The 23854-nt window shown below is 38.5% G+C and overlaps 1 protein-coding gene across 2 annotated transcripts; it reads right to left on the reverse strand.

Moving 5' to 3' along the window:
* Nucleotides 1-128: 128 nt before the first annotated feature.
* Nucleotides 129-12043, reverse strand: LOC122564461 (interferon regulatory factor 4-like). Of its 2 annotated transcripts, none has more exons than XM_087978540.1 (9): nt 11930-12043; nt 11302-11504; nt 9096-9282; nt 8796-8878; nt 8555-8690; nt 7130-7237; nt 4478-4840; nt 3932-4047; nt 129-760 (listed from the first exon to the last, which is right to left on the reverse strand). In XM_087978540.1, the coding sequence occupies exons 2-9, from the start codon at nt 11500-11502 to the stop codon at nt 620-622; spliced, it is 1335 nt and encodes a 444-aa protein (XP_087834666.1). In that variant the 5' UTR covers nt 11503-11504; nt 11930-12043; the 3' UTR covers nt 129-619. The 2 variants fall into 2 exon arrangements, with proteins under 2 accessions (XP_087834666.1, XP_043575316.1); XM_043719381.2 differs by having other exon boundaries at nt 8796-8881.
* Between the last annotated feature and the right edge of the window lie 11811 nt (nt 12044-23854).

The raw sequence follows: 23854 nt of genomic DNA on the forward strand, positions 1-23854 counted from the left end.
TATAGAATTTTGAGGATTGCTGCTTTTTGTTGGTATTTAAAGAAACATTTCCAAATGGTTATATTCAAATGATATTCATTTTCATGGTAATAAAGTAGACACATTCATAACAATGATAATAACACCTATTAAATTGTCTTTTAGAAGTTGGACTTCATATTTTAATAGAACAAAACTAACTGTTTAACAGCTTAAAAAATTAACAAACGACTATTTATAAAAAAGTAAAATGCATAATCATATAGGATATTATATCCCAGAATTCACTTTTACATCTGCGATGTAAAAAAAATTCCCTGAGAATGGCAAATGTTAAAATAAATATATTTTAAAAATCATTGGATTACACAACAAAATGTGTTCCAAGGAGAAGTGGGCAAATTCATGTATCTTCATTCCTGAACAGCAACATGAAATCATCAGCTATTAGGAGTCGGTTTGTCACAATGTTTCATCTCTCACAACGTAATATTGTCAGGACAGTGTTGTGGCACAGCCCTCAGTCGTAGATTCAATGACTTCTGATGTCCAGTTTGATGCCATGCAATGGCACTCCAGAACAAGAAGTGCTGGATTCGTAGTTTGATCAGCATAATAACAATTATTTGTCTTCATAATTTTAGTCTTGGATTGAATGTCGAATGGTTCTGTGATAATCCTCTGGGCTGTTCACATGATCAGGTATTTCAAACCCTCTAAGCAAGTGTCCACTGTTCTGTTGAGTGAAGTAAAAAAGCTGCCTGGCAAACACTGGCTCGATCTAAAAAAAAAGTACATCTACATTACTTGAAAATCTGGTAAAACAGCAATCATAGGAATGTTTTGCACGATTATGAAAGGGAAACCTCAAATGTTCCTCTTCACTATACAGCTGCTTGGTGAAGAAATAAAGAGGTCAATATTGGGTCACAGTAATGGGTCAAGGTGTTCTCATCAAGTGGAAGGTGCAGCGTCAGTAAATCAGACATGGGTTAGCATGTGTTACACACAGTGAAAGATAATTCTCGCCAAGCGTTATTTTAGTAAATATCAGAAGACATGCTTAACGGTACAGATTGTTCATGATCATTCACCGGTAAATCCAAAGGAGGTTTGGTTTTTAAAGTCATGTGTTTCATGACCAATTTGTATAAATGACACAGTAATCTAAAAGCTGGCATTAGAGGACAGCATAGTGAACCACCAGTATATGATATCAAATCTGGGTGTCATTCTGAGTTCAATCAATCTGTTACAAATCTCCCAATGACCAAACATCTCCACAAGTGATTAGGGCAGGAAAATTGAATGGACAGACTTCACGTAAGCCTCTCATATACATTACAATAGCTAGCTAAAAACCAAAAGAGACAAGGGGTTTAAGATAGTGTGGTGGGGGTCAAGGGTGGGTGTTTTCAGTTAGAAGGGTACATGCCAGCCAAAATAAAAGAGAGGTGTAATGAGAAACAAGCAACACATGACGTTAGAAAGCTAACCTTCTCGGGTAGTGTGTATTCTACACAATGACAAAAAAGCAGACACCAAAGCAAATGTACAAGACATATCTGTTCGAGACAGGCATATGTCACTTGTGGAAGATCACAGTAAAGACTTTCAGGGTCAGTAAAAGATTGCAGCACTTTAAACTTTTAAAATTACAAAGTGTCTCACCATCCAGTCAGAATTGCAGGGGTAAATGTATTTCTGATGCAACTCTATCATTGTTTTGATTATCAATTACTATATATTATCTGAATATCACTTTAGCAAATCTATCTGAGAGAAAATAAGCTCTACTTGTAATTAGCAAACAGTGTAAAAGGTTTTTTAGTATCAATTTTATGATTTGTTTTTATTCACTCATGGCATGTGGGCATTGTTGCCTCATCCAGCATTTATTGCTTATCCCTAATTGCCCTTGAGAAGGTGGTGGTGGGCTATCTTCTTGAACAGCTGAAGTCCATTTGGTGTAGATACACCTACATGCTGTTAGAAAGGAAGTCCTAGGATTTTGACCCAGTGATATTGAAGTAACAGCAATATACATTCATGTCAGGATGGTTACTTTCTTGGAGGGGAACTTGGAGGTATTCCCATGTATCTGCTACCTTTGTCCTTCTAGATAGAAGTGGTCATAGGTTTGGAAGTTGCTGTCAAGGAAGCCTTGGTGAATAGCTACAGTGCATCTTGTAGATAGTACACACTGTTACTACTGAGGGTTAGTGATGCAGGGCTGAATGTTTGTGGATGTAGTGCTAATTAAATTGATTTGCAAATACGCTTGCCTTGGATGATGTCAAACTTGTTGAACATTGTTTCATCCAGGAAACTGTTGGAATTCTCCTGACAGCAGCCTTGTATGTGGTAGGCAGACTTTGGGGAGTAAGTGGGTGAGTTACAAGTTGCAAAATTCCTAGCCTCTGACCTGCCACAGCATTTATATGACTAGTCCAGTTCAGTTTCTGGTCAATGGTAACCCCCAGGATGTTGTTAGTGCAGGATTCTGATGCCATTGAATATCATGGGGCAATGGTTATATTCTCTTTATGGAGATGGTCATTGCCTTGCACTTGTGTGGCACAGACATGACCTGCCACTTGTCATCTGAAACATGCCCATTGTCCAGATCTTGCTGCATTTTGGCATGGAATGGTATTCTCAGTATCTCAGGAGTTGCAAATGGTGCTGTACATTATGCAGTCACCAAAGACCATTCCCATTTCTGACCTTACGATGGAAGGAAGGTCATTGAGGAAGTAGCTGAAGATGATTTTGGCCTTGGACACAATCCTGAGGAACTCCTGCAGAGATGTCCTGTAACTGAGATGATTGACCTTCAATTGCCACTAAGAGTGAAGAGGAGATTTTTGCTTCTCAAGTCCCTTATCGCAAGAGATACATGCAACCAATAACAACTTCTCAAAGTAAATCTTTAAAAAATATTTTAATTTGCATGTTATGCTAATAATGAAATGATTTCTGTTTTAATTATGTTATGCACAGTTATGCAACTGTTATTATTCAGAGGCTAAATGCCTTACGCAGATCAAAACACCCATGTTCATATTGTGTTACTTCCACTCATTAATTGCCTAAATACACTTTTCCTACTAATTTCATCCAAATGAATATGTACTATGACAAATGGCATGTCCATTCTTCCCACTGTGTAATCATTACCTGCCCTCATATTGGTTTTAGAGTGATGTTAAATCATGCTAATTTTATAACTATGCTTGAAATAATCTCTATGAGTAATATAAATGAGTTAGGTCATCTATTGAAATAATATAGAACATGGCACCAAATTGAAGGCATGTAGATTGATCAACGTTCAAATTTCAAATACCTCCTACGTGGTAATTTGACAGGTCTGCACTGCCAGCAAGAAAGCTTCATCAGCAAGTGGCACAAATTGGAAATCTGGCTGTACATTACACATGATCTTCCAAGCATTAATGATTAGTCTGTCGACAATTTTCTGATTTGCATTGCCATTAGTTAAGGGTCCCCACCATCAGCAGAGACTTCTGCCATTTTCACTTAAAGCTTTGACAAATGTTAGATCTGCAGTTCTTTTGGTTATTAACAAAGCTCCAAATCCATGAATAATCTGTCACTGATTACATTTTCTTTATTGTGATTATTTGCAACTTCTTTTTGGAGTCAATGAAATGACTGCATAAAGAGGAACTATCCACCGGTTCAACAAACGTGAAAGAAAAAGAGATACAAAAAATACCGATTGGGATGATTGTAACTTTTCAGGAATGAGAGAGGGACTGAATTATTTGGCATTTCCTCATATTGAGAATAGATCATACACGTAAAATGACTAATTACTGGTAATCTGCATATCACCTCATTAATTCTTAGCATTAAATGCTTGTGCAAGTTTTTACCTCAATCACAGATTGTTGCTTTCATATTTTCATAGTTATTGGGAACTTACATGTGCTGTGATAAGTTTTCTTGATCTCTGTGGATCTGGAAATTCCTCACCAAAACAGAGCACAACTTGGAACCTGGGCATAAGTGATCGACCATGGTGTGCATAGCTTTGTAGTTCTGATGAAAGAAAATAATGCTTATTCTTACAGTTCATTAGTCTTAAATATATATACATGGAACTGTCTGTTCAACAGTCATCAAAATCTAACTACTTGTCTTCAATTTAGTACAATAAAGGATAATCAGAAGTTATCTATTCATCCCAAAGTAATCTTCATTTTTAAAAAATATTTCAATATTTTAAATTAAATGTTACCACTATTTTCAACTTTAATGTTAAAATGGTGAATATTAAGTAACCATTTACAATTTGACTCCCATTAACAAAACATCTCCTTTCTCTACACTTATAAAAGTGTTGAAACATTGAAATGACATTAACACCTAAACAAACTTGCAAAGGTTATACATTGACTTTGTGTTTTGCAGTTTTTCTAGGGAAGTAATTTTATGTAATAACTTACAAAATATATATCCTCTCTGTTACCTGCTAAAAACTGTTGTGTGTCAAAAAGTTTTGTGACTTGGTCTCTCTCCAGCTTGTTAGGCCTGTCGCTGTATGGTGCTAAAGGTCCTTCCCAGTAGATTCTGCTCTGGCACAATCGTTTGGCATAGAGACCATCAGGTGTCATCCACAGCAGGACTCCCTTCTCCAAGTGACTGAGTAGTTTTTCAATACCCTTGCGTTGTGAATTGCTGTCTGGATAAGGGAACAGCACCTGATCTATGTTGCTAGCTGCAAATAGCTTATCATCTTGGCCATGGGCTATTCTACAACCTTCAGGGCTTGTTGTTGTCACTTCTCTCACCAGGGTTTCTCGATAATACAAAAAAATGTGTAGTCGACAGTCTGCAAAAGCAAATCAAATTGATGTGTTCAGTATAATCAGCAAGCCGAAAGTCATTGACATAATTCTCAGCAAATAAAAAATAATTGCAAGGTGTTTGGACATGTTCCTTTGTAAGGTCCAAGTCTTTTGTCCACACAGATTGACTGAATCAATCAGTTCATATTCAAACATGCAGCTTCATTAGCATCAAGCAATGGCAAATAGCTTTTCAGAGCTCGAAAGGCGGAACCCACATTCTGAAATTCAGAAGATCCTGGTGACTTCTAAAAGCGGCATAGCCAATTTTGGACATAAGCAGGAGTAAGAATAGCTTTATGATTGAGAGTCAAAAGCAAGACTCCCAAGTCCATTTTCAAAAATCCAAAGTTATATTTGGCAATTTCTGACATCATTTTTGTCTTCCACCTGTCACCTCTTCTTTTTTTTCTTTTAGCTTTTCTTTCTTCACTGTGAATAATTTTCCCTCCTTTACTTTTTTTTTTAAAATGTTTTGTTTATTCTCAACACATGGTTCTCTTATCAAGTCAATCTTTTCATTTTCTGGCTGCTTGTATTTTGATTCAATTTTCGTTTTCAATTTTTTATCTTCTTGTCTTTTGTTCATGAATGAAATCATCCTTCCCTTCTTCTTCATCTTCTATGTTATTTTTGATTCTTCAGGCCAATCTTGTGGCCATGGTTGGGGGAAGGATGGGATATTCAAGGGATTGGAGATGGCCGGAAGGAAGTCTTAGAAATACCAGGCAGGATCAGAGGTCACACTTGTCCAATTTAGAAAGCTTTCATCCCTTTTTCTGCACCCAACTGAAGAGTCTGCCATCAACTGTATGGTTGGACGCATGGCTAGATTTAACAGTGGACACAAGGACAGTGGCTTTATTGTCAGATTTTTGACTGCGCTGATCCACATTTAAAAATTGCTAATGGGCAAAATGAAATGCAAATAATCATGGGTGGAACAACGAGAGGGGATCACAGTGCCAATGTAGCAAGTAAAGAAAACTAGGAAGTTGGCCAGAAAAATATGACAATTGCATTTTCAAGGCACTCAGTTACTGTATTTCTTTACAAGCAACTTAGTTATTGTAGCGGAAGCTTAATTGTACACATTGTAAGCAGTTTAAATATGCCTGTTGATGAAAACACTCTCTCTCATTTCTTATACATCAACAGCTAAATTCCACTTTCATAAAATTATAGTTGTTAAATGTTGAGATATTTTTTAATCGCTTGAACTATCAAACTTAATTCATAACAATAGGCCTTGTGTTAGAAAGAAAGAAGAAAAACCCACCAGACTACTGCTCCCAAAAATACCTTTTACGTTTTATAACACAACAACTCAAAACTGGAGATCATTTAAATTGACATATTTATTAGAATTATCTTATTACTTGCTATTCCAGAAATACTGTTCTCTGGCTCCTCAAGCCATTCTACATTGTTGCAATATGAGGCACTTAGCAAGGTTTTAGTATAAGCCTGCAGGATTCAATTCATTAAACGGAGTTTTTATTTGTGGTTTGTTTTGCAGTTTGCAAAACCTGGGTAAGTTAAAATATGTAAGCCAATTTAACTATTCAAAGCAAAGCTGACTGTTTATTGTAGCTTTCTCGATTGTATTCATAATAGGCAAGATCATAATAAAGGTTTTAAGTTTGATTAGCTATCAAAGGTTTGATTAAGCTTTTAAGCAACAATTTAAAATGAAGAAGCCCTCTTCATGTAGTGGAACATCCTAAGGTATATCATGGGGAGCCTAATTAAACAAAATTTGAAACTGAGCCACATAAGGGAATAGTAAGGCAGATGATCAAAATGTTGGACAAATCAATAGCTTGAAAGGAGCATCATGGAACAGAAGAGTTAGAGTTCTGGACTGGTTGAGAGAGGGAATTCCTTAGGTCGCTGAAGGCATGTGAGGCAATGGTGGAGCAATTGAAATGAGGATTGTGGAAGAGACCAGAGTTGGTGAAGGACAGCGATCTCAGAGCAGGTGTCAGAGATTCTGAGAGGTGAGGTGGTGATGGAAGGATTTGAAAACAAAGGCATGAGTTCTGCAGCAGAGACATTGGTAAAACTGAAGTCAAATTAGTTCAGGTTGTATAGAGGTGAAGGTCAAAATTGGATTGGGGTGTGAATATGAACATCAGAAGTTTTGGAGGAACTCAAGTTTATGTCGGGTGAAGATGGGAGGCAATAATTATAACATTGAATAGTCAAGTCTAGAGGTAACAAAACATGGATTAAGTACTGCTATTATGTAAATGCCACATGTGTTGACTTACCTGAAAGGGCCAGTGCTTCAGCAGATCTCATAGTAGGTTCTATTGAAATACCAGGTGCTTGCGATTCAGTTGGTGCACAAGCATAAAATGATCCAGTCACTTGATAACCTGCAAACCATGAGAAAAAAAACACTGATTTAAATGCTGTTTCTAACAATTAAAGTAACATTGCACAATCCATTTAAATATTGTAAATTTAAAAGTAAGTGCAGCAATTATAGTAACTAATGTGCTTCACAATTTTGTTGACCATATTTGCTATTTGTGGAGATTGCAGAGGAGAAAGATTTAAAAGGGACCTAAGGGGCAACTTTTTCACACTGGGGGTGGTGCATGTATGGAGAGAGCTGCCAGAGGAAGTGAAAGAGGCTGGCACAATTACAATTACAATATTTAAAAGGCATCTGGATGGGTGCATAAATAGGAAGGTTTAGAGGCATATGGGCCAAGTGCTGGCAAACAGGGCTAGATTAATCTAGCCCTATCTAGTCGGCATGGATGAGTTGAACTGAAGGGTCTGTTTGCATGCTGCACAGCTCTATGAATTAATTGCAATAGACTTGCATAATTAACTTTGAATAGCTGACTAATCTCTTCTGTTAACATTCCAAACAGTCAGCAGCAACATGTTCTACATTAGGATTAAGCCCAAATTTTACTATATTAGGGAAAATATATACGGTTTAATTAGATTCTGTATGACCACACAGTCCCAAAGCATTTTAGAGTCTTTCAAGTACAGGCACTGTTGCAAACTAGACAACATAGCAACATGCTTACCACACCTAGCTCCCATAAACAGCCACATGGTAATAACCAGATTATCTACTTATTTTGGTACCAGTTGAAAGATTAGTTTTGGCCAGGATACTGGCAATAGCACCCTGCCTCCTCTTCAAAACAATGCTCTGAGATTTCTTTTATTTGCCTATTCAAGAGGACTGATGGCAACACAGTTTAATATAATCAATCAAAAGCCAACATATTTGATGCTGCAGCACTAAAGTGCTGGTTTTCTATTCTCAGGTTCTGAGCTACAATCTGAAAGTCCAACTTTCCAAGTTAGAGCCAAGAGTGCTACCAACTAAGCCACTGCTGACAAATAACTTAATTTGGTAATGACTGGACCAAAGACTAACTTGTTAAAGCCAGTTAAAAGATCCCAGTAATGCTGTGACTTGGCTCCCTTGTCTTTTGATCCACCTTGCATATATGAAAGTAAAACTGAGAGTGGCTGGATGAATTCATTGTACGGATAATCTTGGTACAGTTATTAAAAAGCTGCATCTTACAACAAGTTACAGCAGGATGAGGAGAGAATTGGTCTTACAAGTGAGGAGGCACATGTTTTTGCACACTGATTGCACAATTATTTTAATCTATCAGTTGGCTTCCATTACACAAGCTATTACAAACTATTCTTACCATTATCACAACCAGGGCCTTGCCAATGGTGGTTTCGTGGAGGAAATGGCACAGTTGGGCACTGATAGGAGAGTTCTGGATGCGGCTGTTCATAATCTCTCCAGCCACGTTCATGTTGTACAATATAGTTGGGTATCTAACAACCATAAGAAAATCATTAATTGCTTCACACTTTTTTAGCTCAAAGAAGTAGAGTGTTAATTGCTATCTTGAATGCTTTAAATTCAGGGCTCTCACTTACCTGGGGTGGCATTGATGGATATGTAGGATATGAATGGTGGTTAATTGATATCTGTGGACCTTCCATGCTCATTTGCTTTGATCCTGCTTGAATCAAAAAAAATCTTAAAATGAATAACATGGTAGGAATTTGAAACAACTTAGAAAGGAAATTGCTGCAATTTCCCATAATCTTAATTTATCCAGGGACTGGTAGGAAGATGTTTTGATTTATATTTGTTCAATAAGTTTATCTTATCCAATCTACATTCTCAAATTTTAAAAATTTTAATTGAAAGAGCAGGTTAGTGGGGACAAATACCTTTTTTTGCTCCTTCTGGAATAATTTTGTACACTTTGTATGGATCTGAGATGTCGAGTTGACTGCGGTCAACCAATTCCTCAAAATCATTGCTCTTGTTTAAGGCACATCTCAGTCTGGTCTTCCAAGTTGGGGGGTCTGGCTTGTCAATTCCCTCACGAAATTTGCCTTTGAAAAGTGCCCAAGCCTTGGGAGAAATGATTTGATCAGAATGAGTTTAGCAAATCACTATCATTGACTCAATTTCATAAACAATGTATAAAGACACTATGATAAATTATTAACTGAGATCTACACAAGACAGATAATGGATGTGCTGGATGTAGAAACTTTACTCTCAAAATGCAAAATGTTAAATACTTCAGCATACTGAAAACTAATGAGTATGAATAAATTACATACTTTTGTAACCATACAATGTTCATTTTAACCAGAAAGTATTTTCTCCGCTGACTGTTACCTTCCATAATTCGTTCAAAAGCATTTTATATATATGCTCAATTTTTAAGGAATGTGCTGTGTATGTCAAGTTAAATGATTAGTTACCCATCTTTAAATTAACTATGATTAGTTGTTTGTTAGTAGAGAAATTGAGTTTTGCTGAAAAGAAGTAAACATTTCATCTTGCACTCAATAGGATAATTTGCAAGAATATAATTTAAAGGTACATCTACAATTATTCTATATGAGATGAAAGTGCTGATTGGTTCATAATTGGATTCTATTTGGTAGCAGCATTTCCTTGGGGAATGCACTAATGATGAGTGACAGTTAACTGACATGGTATAATTAATATAAAGAGGGTGTTAACATGTATATTTGTTACCTTTGTGCATACACATTTTTTTCCTTTGGTGGATAGTAGGGTAATTAGCAGACTAATTATAAATCTCTTGAATTACATCACAAACAATCCTTCCTTGGTTATCAAGTCCTTGAATAGAAGTTAACCCAGAATTTACATCCCAGAGCCAGGGCACGATCTACAGAGCTATAGAGTTGCATCATGAATGCAAAACTGGTGAGACAAACTATAAACACAGAAATGTGTAGTATATCATGTTGGGGCATTGTCACCGGGAAATTACATATCCTAACTTTCTATAACCTGACATTGACAGTACATTAACTTTATTCAAATTGTTTGGTACAAAACAAGCAAAAGCAGGTCTTGAGACTCATTTACTGCAAACATGTCTTCATTCATAATGATTGGGTACATAATTTAGAAATAAATAATGCATTTTGCACAAATCATACTAATCAAATAGCCTTACATGTTGAAATGATAATTATTCACTGGAAGCTAGGGAAAGCCCCAGGTATGTTTTAATTAGAAACGAGCTTTCTCCTGTCACCCTGTTTGCAAGAAACTATAATGACCTGTGGGAATAAGTCATTATAATATCTCGTATTTGGTATGTGTAGTGAGTCACTACAATGACAACTTTTGTAAAAATTCATAGGCCAGTGTCTTCAGAAATACTCAAACGCATTCTTGGCAATGGTGCAGTTTCCCTGAAACAAAAGACTAAGTTTTGCCGGTGTTGTTGTCCAAATCTACCACAGAAATGTGAATTTAGACCACAATTATTCATGCACGCCTACTTGAAGTCTCGTTGTAGCTTTCCTGAAAGTATATACAATGCTGTGCAAGTCACCGTGTAATAGAAAGCAACCCGGCTTTACAGCTTTATACTTGGTCGAACCGCGGCTGAGAATGGGGCCACCTTCTCCCACATGTGCCTATCTCCGCCACCATCGCCTAACACTGTGGGCTTGCCCTGACGGGTTACATGGTAATGCCTCATTTGTCCAAATACCTCATTTATCCGAAATACAACTAAGTGGCTGGAGGTGGCTCTCCCACGACACTGCTTTGATGACATGAGCAAGATCACATGGGGTCACAAGACAGCATGAAGAGCCCTTATAGAAGCAGGGAGGGCGGCAGTAAACAGAGAGTACAGAAACCTGGGGTGAGGGGAATTGGTATACAATGGACAGGGTTAATTACATTAGAACCCGCTGATTTAAGCAGCAGATCAGTAATCACGCACAAAATTACATTGAAGAAAAAAGCGGAAAAAAGGCATTGTGTGTATTTTTTTTAAAAAGAGGAAATTAACACCTTCCCCCCATGAGAGAGAGAGAAAAATCAGAAGTAGAGAAAGCGAAGAGATGGGGTGGCAGAAAGTGGGGTTACCTTGAAAAGTGCCGCATCCTCCTCTCGGTTGTAATCCTGTTTCCCGGCGTGTTTCCAAGGAATGCGGAAAATCGTCTTGTCTTCATTCTCCCAGACCAGCCCGGGATATTTCCCACTGTCAATCTGATCAATCAACCACTGGCGAAGTTTGCCGTTTCCGGAAGTTACTGGAGCCATGTTGCAGTCTGAATCCATATTCATGTCTAGATAACGTGTGTCATAGAAAGAGAGAGAGACTCATGACAAAGAGGACACATGCAACCTATATGGTCAAGTCTTAATAATATCCTATTCATACAAGGACATTCGCTGCAGGAAAAGTTGTACAATATTTGCAGAGCATTTTTTTAAAATCACATGGGACACCCTTTACTCGCCAGCACTTCCACCTGAATATAGAATAATTCAAATCCAAAGAAAGTGCACCCACAAAATCAGGCTTCGCTCTCTCGCCCGCAGCCAGGCCATTTTAAGAGGATCAAAAAGAAGCCTTAAATTGTTGCGGGGTAGCTGACAGTCACCCCATCAGTCTCTGATCCTAAAACAAAACGCAACTGTATCTTGCAAAACAGGACTCCCAGCGAAGACACCAGTTAGCCGAAGGTGTCCTGGCGTAGATCTCTCTTACCTGGGGGCTTGCACTGTTTAAAGTTTGATTGACTGGTTACGATGAAGCAGATCTACTCGGCACAAGCACTGAAAAGGAACTTTCTCTTATATACAATAGAGTGCTGGGAGGCGGGACTTGCTGCTAATCAATCACAGGCTGTTTTTACAGAAGTGTCACAGACAGAGGAAAGAAAAATCCCCAGCGGCGCACAACATTGCTCCATTTCAGAGTACGAAACGTTAACGTATTTGTTTGTCAGAAGAATTTGACAGATCGGCTTTTTTTTGTGTGTGTCTGTCTGTTGTTTTTTACCTGAGCAATGGAAAAACTGCACATAACATTTCTCTGGAATATAGTCACACAAATTTTCAGTCAGAATTGGATGCCATTCATATACCCCAGTGTGTAATTGCCTTGGAAAAAAAGATTATAAATTACAGGTATATCAAAGTCAATCTGAGAGTGCAGTGATTTGGTCAATTGAAAATTTCCAAATATTCCCTCAGATTATCGGTTAGTTGCCCTGTCACTACTTAACCTCTCCAAGTGTAGTTATAAAGTGTTGTACAAATGGCCTGATTGGGTTAGTGAAAGTCACCAATGACTTTCGAATAGAGTTTGCAACATTGAACCACTGAGCCACAGGGGTCTTGGTTCATGAGTCAGGCTGAGACCACCTTTATCAGTTACCCCAGCGTCCCCCAGGGGCACAATTGAAGAGGGTCAGACAAAGATCTCCACTCTTCTCTCGCTGTAGAAGTAAGGCTCCACAGCATCACCCAGATAGGCTATCAGGGTAACATGCAGGGATAAAAAATAAAGCAAAGAACTGCGGATGCTGGAAATCTGAAACAAAAAAAGTTTGAAACAGTCGTTGCAGGAGAAACTCAGTAGGTCTGGCAGTATCTGTGGAGAGAAAGCAGAGTCAACGCTTCGGGTCCAAGGAAGTTTCTTCAGGCTGGCCTGAAGAAGGGCCACTGGATCCAAAACATTTTCTCACTAGAGATGCTGCTAGACACAGGGATTATTGTCATTGGGTGGAATTTGGGATAATAACCTCTAGACAGAAGGGGAATGTCTCAGGAAATAATTGTGATAAATGTTGGGGGGTGGAGAAGCTGCTGTTTAACAAGTGCTTGAAGGTGTTTATGACCAAGTGGTGCCCGTTTAGATAGTTTCAGGGCTATATGGAATATATGGCTATATTGAACTTGCACTTTGGAAATGCACCTGCAAGTATATGCAAGCGTGGTGCAAGCACTTATCTAGATTAGACTTGTATTAAGAACCAATTCAGCACTGCCACCTCCTGGGCATTTCTCCAAGGGTCCATGCCTGAACCGGTCATCCACCTTTTGCAAAATGTATGCTACCCGCGTTCCATCAACGGCAACCCTCTCTCCTCCCCATCCAACCTCACTCCCCAAAACCTCACTCCTCCAGCGACGGTAATAGACCAGACTGTATTTCCATCGCAAGCCATCCCTCTCTCTTTGGAAGCATTCGCTTCTGTCAAGACATGGGGCTAATTGTAGAAAATAACTTGACATATTTGTTTCCCAGTTGTCTACACGGAAGAATTTGTCTGAGGTTAGAAATTCTAAACACTGGACTGTTTGTTATCTTTCTGGTGCTTTTTATTTGGTCACATCAGTTTATCTGAACTCTAACCAGTTGCCAGTTTCAATTCTAAGAAGTGCTTTGGTTGTTTTTCATTCGTCACATTTTATCACTCCCTTCTAAGAGGGAGAAGTCATTTCCTTGTGGAAACGCATGAGGCGGGAGGGGAGGAGACAGAGAAAAACACAACAAATCCAGAATTTCCGCGTTGTCTCCTAATGTCCCATAGTGCGTCCTCTCTTCCGCAATAATTATCTGGATGTCTCAGTCATATGATCAACTTCAGGTTCATCAGAGGGTGACCTGAATGACAGTGCAACTGGTTTGGAGTATTCCCCATCCCCCAAATTCGCGTAATTTTTCAGAGTTAGGTCTGGTTTTAGGAAAGAGCTATAGTTGGCATTACTTGCAGAATTGACTAACTTGTTTCAGATTAGCCACTGCACTTCGGATTTTAATGAATGGGAGAAGGAGAGGTGGATTTGTACATAACATCCATTCTTTAAATGCATGAAAAAGGGCCCGATATAGATACTGTAAGGGAATCGAATGCTTAAATAAACATTTGATGTGCAATATATGAAAATAACTGCAATAAATAAAACTGCATTTACATAACTCACTAACCAAACCAAGCGAGGTAAAGAGTTTGCTGGCAGTTTAAAAATATGAGCCAATTTATAATCATCATTATTCTAGATATTTTTATTCAACCTGTTCTAAGATGCTATGGCACACCTCTGGGGCAGATACCCAGGTCTTCTGTTCCAAAGGTGTTCCACATGACCATTGTGCCACAATAGCTCTCGTTGTTATTCTTTAAAAAAAATTCTAATTAACCTATTCAGGAGTTGTTATCGCACACCTCCTAGTCGAGAGTTGGGGATACTACCACTGCACTGCAAGATCTCTGTCAGTTCGCTTCTATTGGAACTCTGATAAATGTTGGATGGTCCTTAATTCTATGAGCATTTAAAGTTGCAGTTGATGCAGGATTTGCACCATTACGGCAGCTGGACTTAATGGGTTGTCTTTTATTCGACCCGACTCCCTCTGCCATCACCAGCAAACATTCACACAGCAAATTCCACTAATTCGCATTCTCTAAACTCTTGAAATGACCAGGTTACATAATAAAAGTGCTCGTTATCAAGAGTGGTTCGAGTGGGAGTTTCTGAAAATGCACTCACTTTTTTTTACTGTTCCACTATGTGGAACTAATTGGAAACAAAGAATTCAGAGATAAGATGATGAGAAGATAGTGAACTAGAAACTGCAAAATAACGTGGGCTAATTCGGAAGCTCCAATGGTCATTCTAAACGCTACGCTTTTCTATTAGAAATAAATCACTGTACAAGACAGCTCTTTTTGATATCTTTATCCACTCTCTTTGTTCCCATTGTACAGGCTTGTACAGGCTTTGAGAAAAAGGGCAATTTTCAAAACACATCAAGCCCAGTGGGACACGACCTGCTGTCAGTTTTAAAGCAATTTTACCATGATTTAAAATTACATCGCAATGACAGCGCGAATAGAGGAATTTTGTACTTTATCAGTTTGTTCCTGAAAAGAAGGTCAAGTCAGATACTAAAAAATAATCAATAAGACACCTCCGTTTTATTTTCCATTGTTACTAAGAATAAGACTTAACATTTGGGCGCCCACCTTTACGGTGCTCATTCCCGAAGTGACATCACAAAAAAGTACCGAGAAAAACAGGAAAACATATAAACACTGCAAATAAACGCACCTGGCATTGTTTTGTCAAAATAACACCGATGGCCTATTTTAAGCGGCAAAATCTTTTTTTCCAGTCTGGGGTTTGTGTTGTTATTGTTTCACTCCACGCGCATCACAAACTGCCAATGTTACTACTAGTTTTAGACTAACCCGAGGGTGGGATTGTTGAATAATATTGCCGTGGTTAATTTCTCAAGCTAACACTTTCAACTACATTGTGGAGTTACCTACAATGATCAATACGTTCACGCATATGTCTGTCAGTGTACGTGCGTGTTCGTATTGCAAATATATTACATCTGCATTTGCACATGAACTTTTTCTTTTGTGCAACTCTGCCAAAATAAAATCATTTGGATAAGGGACAAAAGCTTCAAACCGACGTGGTTACCCAAAGAGATTACTTCCCTTGTGGTCTTCCATCTTTCACAGCATGTTTATCCTCAGACATTAATTAATTCAAACACTTATCAAAAACATCAATCAAAATAGAAACATTTTAAGCTTAAGTGTAACAATTTCTTTAATCGGTTGATTTTCTAAGTGTCTTGTTACTGTTACAACAGAAAGGAAGGTAAATGCATTCCACTTACCACAGGCAGCAGTATTGTGTTACACGCTGTTGATATGGACAGAAAGCAGCAAAAAACGGTGTGCTGGCAATGGAATCGCTTATAATGGCGAGCGAGATATAAGTACCAATCAAGTCAGGAATTAATAAGAACTTCACTAATATGTTCTGGAACAGGCTTGCACTCACATTAGAAATTCTTCTGCTGGTGGTTGTGACAGCATTTCCTGGCTGTCTTAAACATACATTTTTAAAAGGTTATATATGTCCCAGCTTAATGGGTATTTCTTAAAACATTGCTCATCGCCCTTTGAGTTTACGGTCATGTTAATTAGTCACAGTTCTCATAAAATGTCAGCTTATCTCTGCCTCTTCGAATTTAAACTGCAGTAACCCTACTCAGAAATCCCATTTACTTAGGAAACCAACAACTTTTGCACACTTGTACTCAGAAGTCCACTAGATCACACATGGAAGCACTCATGCATGTATTCGAATATGGACAGTCAGATCAATGTACTAGCGAAACTGACTGATACATACAAAAGAAACTAATAGAGGCATTTCTTCAAATTTATATACTTGTTTTAAGAAAAGGAATCAGTAAAGTGCCAGAGAAGTGGAGAACAGCTTATATTTAATAAAGGGTGTACAACCAAGTATCAGAACTCGAGATTGGTCAGTTTAACCTAGAAGCCGAAACTATTATACCGTGTCAACATGGATTTCACAAGTGAAGGTCATGCTCGACCAATCGCCTTGGATTTTTTGAAAACGGATAACAGGGAGAGTAGACTTTCATATAGTAGATGCAACGTAAAGAGATTTTTTAAATGATTATTGATCGGGGGTACTACATGGTGGATCAGTCAATCAGTGGAATCAGAGGACAAGTAGCACATTGGAGAGCAACCTGGCTGAGAAAGCCAGAAGAGCGAGCGGGATGAAGTTAAATGTAGTGACTCAGATGTGCCGAAGGTGAGATGCGAAGGCTACAGCGAAACAGTGCTGGGATCCCTGCTGTTCACATCTTACAGAAAGTAGCCTTGCTCGGAAACTAACATTTAATGCAAAGTTTGAAGATAACGCCAAATTAGAGGTATAGTCAATAGCCCGGAAATATGTACCAAAATAAGATATTAACAACCCATATAGAATATGTGTATACATACAGAATAGAGAAATTTGTAAATTATAAATGAGATTTAACATTACTAGGTACAAAGTGATGCATCTTGATAGGAAGAATAATGGATTGTACATTATTTGGAATAGTAGATTCAAATCAGAGATAATGGGGGGGGGGGGGTCATATTCACAAATCAGTAAATTAATGCTGATAGAATGCCAATGGGACAATAAAAAGCTCAAAAAAAGGGACACACGTTCAGAGGACTGCAAATTGAAAAACAGATAAATGACCTTAACATAAAATATAACTTTGGTTCAGTTGAACTTAGATTGGAATGCACACTTCTGGCTTACAAAGGTTGGAGACAAACTGGGCAAGGTGCAAACATGATGTGCAAGGATAATGGCAGGACTGAACAGTTATGACTGTCAAGATAAACTGACAGTGTGAAAGTCCCTTCTTTGTGAGAGAAGGCTGAGGGCTGACCTAATAAACTTCATTAAAGCTATGAAGGGGTTTGACTGACTAAACGTCAGATGGTTAAGACTAGGGACCATAAGCCATAACGCAACAGTGAATGTCTTCAGTCAGACAAGTTAACTGTGAAAATTGCTAACATATTGAGTCACTGAGTGAAATAATATAGATGGCTGTATGAAGAGCCAGTTAAATGTATTAGAGAAAAGATAAAATAATGCAAGTAGGGTTGAATAGAGTAAAACACGATTTTTTTTTCAATGCATAAACGCTGGTACGAATCAGCTGGACAAATGATCTGTTTTAAATTTTATGCAATGCGTGTACTAGGGCCACTATTATATGACACGTAATTTTCACAAGAATCCTTTAACGGGCAAATAGACATAACGGGGAATTCACAGAATATAAATGTATATATTCAGAAATCAATCTGTATCCTGCCCAAACATCCCATTTAACCACACCATCATTATCCAATAAAGTCACACCTGTATGAAGTCTTTTTTAAAAGTGTTGTAGATGTGTCTGAACGGAATCCAGCGTTTCCTTTTCTCTGTCATCTTCGTCCCATTGTTCAGTGACGTACATCTGTTGTTATTTTTATCTGGCTAGGGGTTATATCAAGTTCGAATAGGCTGTTCGGAGTCTTCATCACTTCAAGCCATCATTCCTGAGATACTCAGTGGATTAGACAGAGAAGACAATAAACCGAAGAGATGATGGCTCATGTGACGCAACCTGGAATAAAAGTCAAGCTAAACTCTCTCATATAGTCACGTAATGAAGGAAACCATTGGATTGACATGATTGGGATTATCTTTCACCACGTTAAATTTAATCAGTTAAATTCACAGGCGTTTGATCCAAGTTGTGCTGATGCATGTGATGGGGTTGAGAAGACTAACGTATCTCACTGTAAACAATAACACTCACGAAAGGCCCATGAAACTTAGAGGAAAGGTTTCCGCCTCTGACTGAAGCAAGCACCAACTGGTCGAGATGCTGGGAAAGTTGAACGGCTTATGCACAGAGGCACACACTGGTCTGAAATTCGGCCAACTTGAGTCCTTCGTGTGGCGCTGAGGTGCAGTCACGCTCTGGGAATGGCCAACTCTTCAGGTGAGAAACGTACGCCTGACGCCCACAGCGAGAATAACCAGCGAGAGGGAGTACCCTCCACGATCCCAGGACCCAGAACATCCCGGGAAATGTAATAGCGAGCAGCAACAGTGTTAACCACTCAATGATGTTATGTGGAAATCCATTGTGTGACATGTCCCTCTGCATCAACAGGGAATGACAGCTAATGTCATAAATTTCTACACTGTTAATTTTCAATTGGAATGACAATGTCATCAGCTGGCATCAACTACTTTTAAATAAAATAAGAACAGATAGTAAACTTGGAATTAGAAGGAAATCAATCAAATCTGAATGTTATACGTACGTGAAGCATGCATTTTACTGCCACTGCCCACTCTCAAAACCATTAACCTCAACTGTGGAGACTGTCTTTAGTAAAATATTTGATTTATTACACTTTGATATTAGAGTTAGATTGCATTTAATCACAAACAGTTAGTTCTAGATTATTCTTTGAACCCCGCCCCCGGCATTTGATAAGACAATTGTCAGAACATTTGAACATGATCACAAATACAGTTATAACAATCATCCAGATTGTAATTGCAAAAAAACTATAAACATCATAAAATCCAGCATTTTCAAAGTTTATTTCATCCCATCATACATTTCATTGGGTACAACTGAAGTTGTTTCTACAAAACTGAAACCGTGTTCAAAACAAAATTGAAATGAAGATAATTTAACATTTGATCTTTCACTCATTGTAATGCATCAAATATATAACACCTAAGACAAAGTCAGTAGCCACAGAATATGTATTTTCCCTACAAATATTGTTGCCAGAATATAATCTGATTCACATCTGGCAAATATAGAAAGCCCACATTAATGAGTCAGCACTGGTCCAGGCATCAAAATTCCTCCTGCAATTTATGTGACATACATAAATTTAACATCCTGATGAATATCTTAAGCACTGTTGATTATATCACATTATATTGTGAAGTTGTTGAGCTTGCAGTTCTATTACGATTTAGCATGCCAGTTCAACAACTATACAAATGTTTAAGAGATGACAAACCCTTTAGGTATCCTCACACCTGTGGTGCAATCTTATCATGCACTCAGGGAGCCTGGATTACTGAGGCAACATTCACATTTTTACATGCTTGTTGCTATCCTGACTTACAGATACTGACCAATGCTCCACATCATTTCCATCACTTGGCCAACAGGGAATCTCTCTTGCTCTTTCTGTCTGGCACTGAAATATAGGACTTAGGATCAGGATTAGGCAACTCATCTCTTGACAGCCGCACCACCATTCCATAAGATGATGGCTGATCTGCTTGTGGTTTCAAGTCCACATTTCTGTATGCATTCCCAATAGCCATTGATTCCACTGTCTGTCAAAAATTTGTTTTACTCTGCATTGAATAACTTCAATGGCACAGTCTCCATTTCTTTCTGAGGAAGATAATTCCATACACTAACAATTCATTCACATGTTGGAAGAAATTGCAGATTAATTTCTAAGCTTCTTGGCTGCTGTCCTGATGGCAGTATTTACAGGCATACTGAACAATAGATAACAGATATCTGTGAAAGTTAATTCAGTGGCTTCCTGGAGAGAGATCTAGAATGTCACACCTAATGAGTTGTCAAGGAAGCTTCAAAGTGATAGACTTAGAAGAGAGAAAGGCACTACAAATAAACTGTAATGTAATGGGAATGTGCCTCAGACTGTGAAGATGATGGGAGAAAACACAGCATTCTGAGCGACTCTGTTTTCTGTCATTCCCCTTTTAAGAATAAACAAGAACCTTTCAACTCTTGTGTGCTTGTGCTAGTTGAAGGTGTGCTAGCAAACTAGGCACTCATGTGTGCCAGTGAGCTGGACTGCTTGTGTGCTAACTTGGTTTGCATGCCATTGTAGTATAAAGATCATAATCATAGAACCACACATTAATCACTCTCTATCACTCTGAGTGCTAGAAGCTCACTAGCAGCAAGCCAGTCAAAAGGAAATATGACAGAAGAATTTCAATTAGCCCTGCAAGTCACAAATACTGAAGTCAACTTTTCAATTATCTACCCACAGAGACTGATATTTATCTTTCTTGGACTCACTTCGCATCTCTGTTAAATGTGTCTCTGAGATGCATTATTATTTTTTTCTTGTACTTAGTAAACTAAGTGCACTACTTCACTCTTTGTTAACTCAGGAAAGCCTGATTAAAATGGTTTCTTTTAACAAATAGATTCATTTGGACTGGGAGAAAGTTCTCCACAATGTAGGGTCTTGTGTGAATTAACCTTGTTTCAGCCAACTAAGGGGTCAAGTGAATGAAGATGGAAAACTAGTTCATGCCTCTTCATACAGGAACTTGATAATCTGGAGTATCCTCTCAGGGAATAAGGCATGTTTTGGAAGCTAGTTATATACTTGCCTGTCATCCATAGCAGGGAAAGTCCTGACAGCATTCTCTTTCTTTCCCTACTTCCTGTGGCTAAGGAAATCCTCCTATAGACTCAGTTTAGACATTCCAGAGGAACCTTTGAAATGATCTTTGTTGCCAAACAAATCAGAGAAAGATATCAAGGAAATCAATAGGAACTTTTTATTGTATTCATTGAATTGACCAAAGCATTTCATTTCATAAATCATGAGGCTCTGTGGATTGTTTCCCAGAGATTTGGACATCCAAGAGACATAATAACTGCATCATGTATTGAATGGGAGATCTTAAATTTACATATTGAAAATCCAGGCTGGTGTCAAGCAAGGCTCTGTAATAACTTCCATGCTATTTACACCTGATAGTGAACATCCATCTGAAGGTTAGTTATTCTCTTTATGAGTATTAGTTACTGCCTAGAGGACAATTCTCACTCAGCTCTGTATTAAAGCTGAACGGAACACTAGAGACATATATGATCTATAATCTGTGGGTAATTGTAGCATTGTTGCACCCTCTGCATCAGATTTGGAAGCCACCTTTATTCTCTCCAATGTTGCATCCAATAGAATTGGACTAAATTTGAGTGTTGCTGAAATTAAGTATATATCACAACCCAGACTTGTTCTATCAAATATTTCACTTCCCACATTTGTCGAAGGAGAGATTCTGGAATATGTGGAACATATCCAGTACCTATCTGGCCAACTCTCTCAAAAGACACCTTTGAGGATGAGATCCAACATTGGGTTGGCTATGCCAGCTTAAATCTTTTACAAACTATTGTCAAGTGGACAATAAAGACACCTCAAAAGTCACCAAAAATCTTCATGTACTATTGCTACTCTCACACTGCTGTGAAACTTTGATTGTGTATCTGTGACACATAAATAAGCTCAGACTTTTCTCTCTGGAGAGAAGGAGGAAGAGAGGAGACCAGAGCGAGGTATACAAGATAATGAGTGGAATAGATAGAGCCAATAGCCAGAGAGTTTTCGCCAGGGCAGGATTGACTGGTACGAGGAATCATAGTTTGAAGATATTAGGAGGAAGGTATAAAGGAGACATCAGAGGTAGGTTCTTTACGCAGAGAGTTGTGAATGCATGGAATGCGTTGCCAGCTGTGGTGGTGGAAGCAGAGTCACTGGGGACATTTAAGTGACTGCTGGACATGCACATGGATAGCAGTGAGTTGAGGGGTGCGTAGGTTAAGTTACTATATTTTATATTAGGGTTAACCTCGGCACAACATCGTGGGCCAAAGGGCCTGTTCTGTGCTGTAGTTTTCTATGTTCTATGTTCTATGTAAAAATGCAACAGAGATTACTGGTACAAAAATAGTGATACCTCTATCTCATCCTCCGGAACCCATAGGAGGACTATTAAACAAACATTAATGTCAATCTTAAAGCTGCTTCCGTAAGCATTCAGGCACAACTGCTTCACAAACAGCTATAATGGATTAGACGCTGTGTCTGGATAATCAAGAAATATCTCTCCTGACATATCCTGTTTTCTCAACTCAGATGGCCATTACTTCAGGGGAGGACAGCGAAAACACCACAAAGACATTCTGCTGTGCTTCTTGATGCATAGAAAGATCAACATTAATGATTGGAAAGGGCTTGGAATGAGGTATGAAGGCAAACTGGCCAAAAATATAAAGGAGGACAGTAAAAGCTTTTTTAGGTATGTGAAAAGAAAAAAAAAGTTCAGACTAAAATTGGACCCTTGAAGACAGAAATGGGTGAATTTATTATGGGGAACAAGGAATTGGCAGGAGAGTTGAATAGGTACTTTGGATCTGTCTTCACTGGGGAAGATACAAGCAATCTCCCAGATGTAATAGTGGCTGAAGGACTAGGGTAATGGATGAACTGAAGGGAATTTATATTAGGCAGGAAATGGTGTTGGATAGACTGTTAGGTCTGAAGGCTGATAAGTCCCCAGGACCTGATGGTCTGCATCCCAGGGTAGTTAAGGAGGTGGCTCTAGAAATCGTGGACACATTTGTAATCATTTTCCGATGTTTTATAGATTCAGGATCAGTTCCTGCAGATTGGAGAGTGGCTAATGTTGTCCCACTTTTCAAGAAAGGAGGGAGATAGAAAACAGGGAATTATAGACCAGTTAGCCTGATATCAGTGGTGGGAAAGATGCTGGAGTCAATTGTAAAAGATGAAATTACAACTCATTTGGATAACAGTACAGGATAGGTCAGAGTCAGCATGTATTTACGAAGAGAAAATTGTGCTTGACTGATCTTCTGGAATGTTTTGAGGATGTAACTATGAAGATGGACAAGGGAGAGTCAGTAGATGTAGTGTACCTGGACTTTCAGAAAGCCTTTGATAAAGTCCCACATAGGAGATTAGTGAGCAAAATTAGGGCACATGATATTGGGGGCAAAATAGTGACTTGGATTGAAAATTGGCTGGCTGACAGGAAGCAAAGGCGGTGACCTTTGTGGGTACCACAAGGTTCGGTGCTGAGACCGTAGCTGTTTGCAATATACATTGATGATAAAGATGAAGGAATTAAAAGTAATATTAGCAAATTTGCTGATGACGCAAAGCTGGGTGGCAGGGTGAAATGTGAGGAGGATGTTATGAGAATACAGGGTGACTTGGACAGGCTAGGTGAGTGGATGGATGCATGACAGATGCAGTTTAATGCGGACTAATGTGTGGTTATCCACTTTGGTGGCAAGAACAGGAAGGCAGATTACTACCTAAATGGAGTCAAGTTAGGTAACGGGGAAGTACAACGAGATCTAGGTGTTCTTGTACATCAGTCAATGAAAGCAAGCATGCAGGTACAGCAGGCAGTGAAGAAAGCTAATGGCATGCTGGTC

Source organism: Chiloscyllium plagiosum, unplaced genomic scaffold, assembly GCF_037043375.1.
Source record: "Chiloscyllium plagiosum isolate Xiang-an unplaced genomic scaffold, Cpla_swu_hap1 HiC_scaffold_34, whole genome shotgun sequence".
Classification (NCBI taxonomy): Eukaryota; Metazoa; Chordata; class Chondrichthyes; order Orectolobiformes; family Hemiscylliidae; genus Chiloscyllium; species Chiloscyllium plagiosum.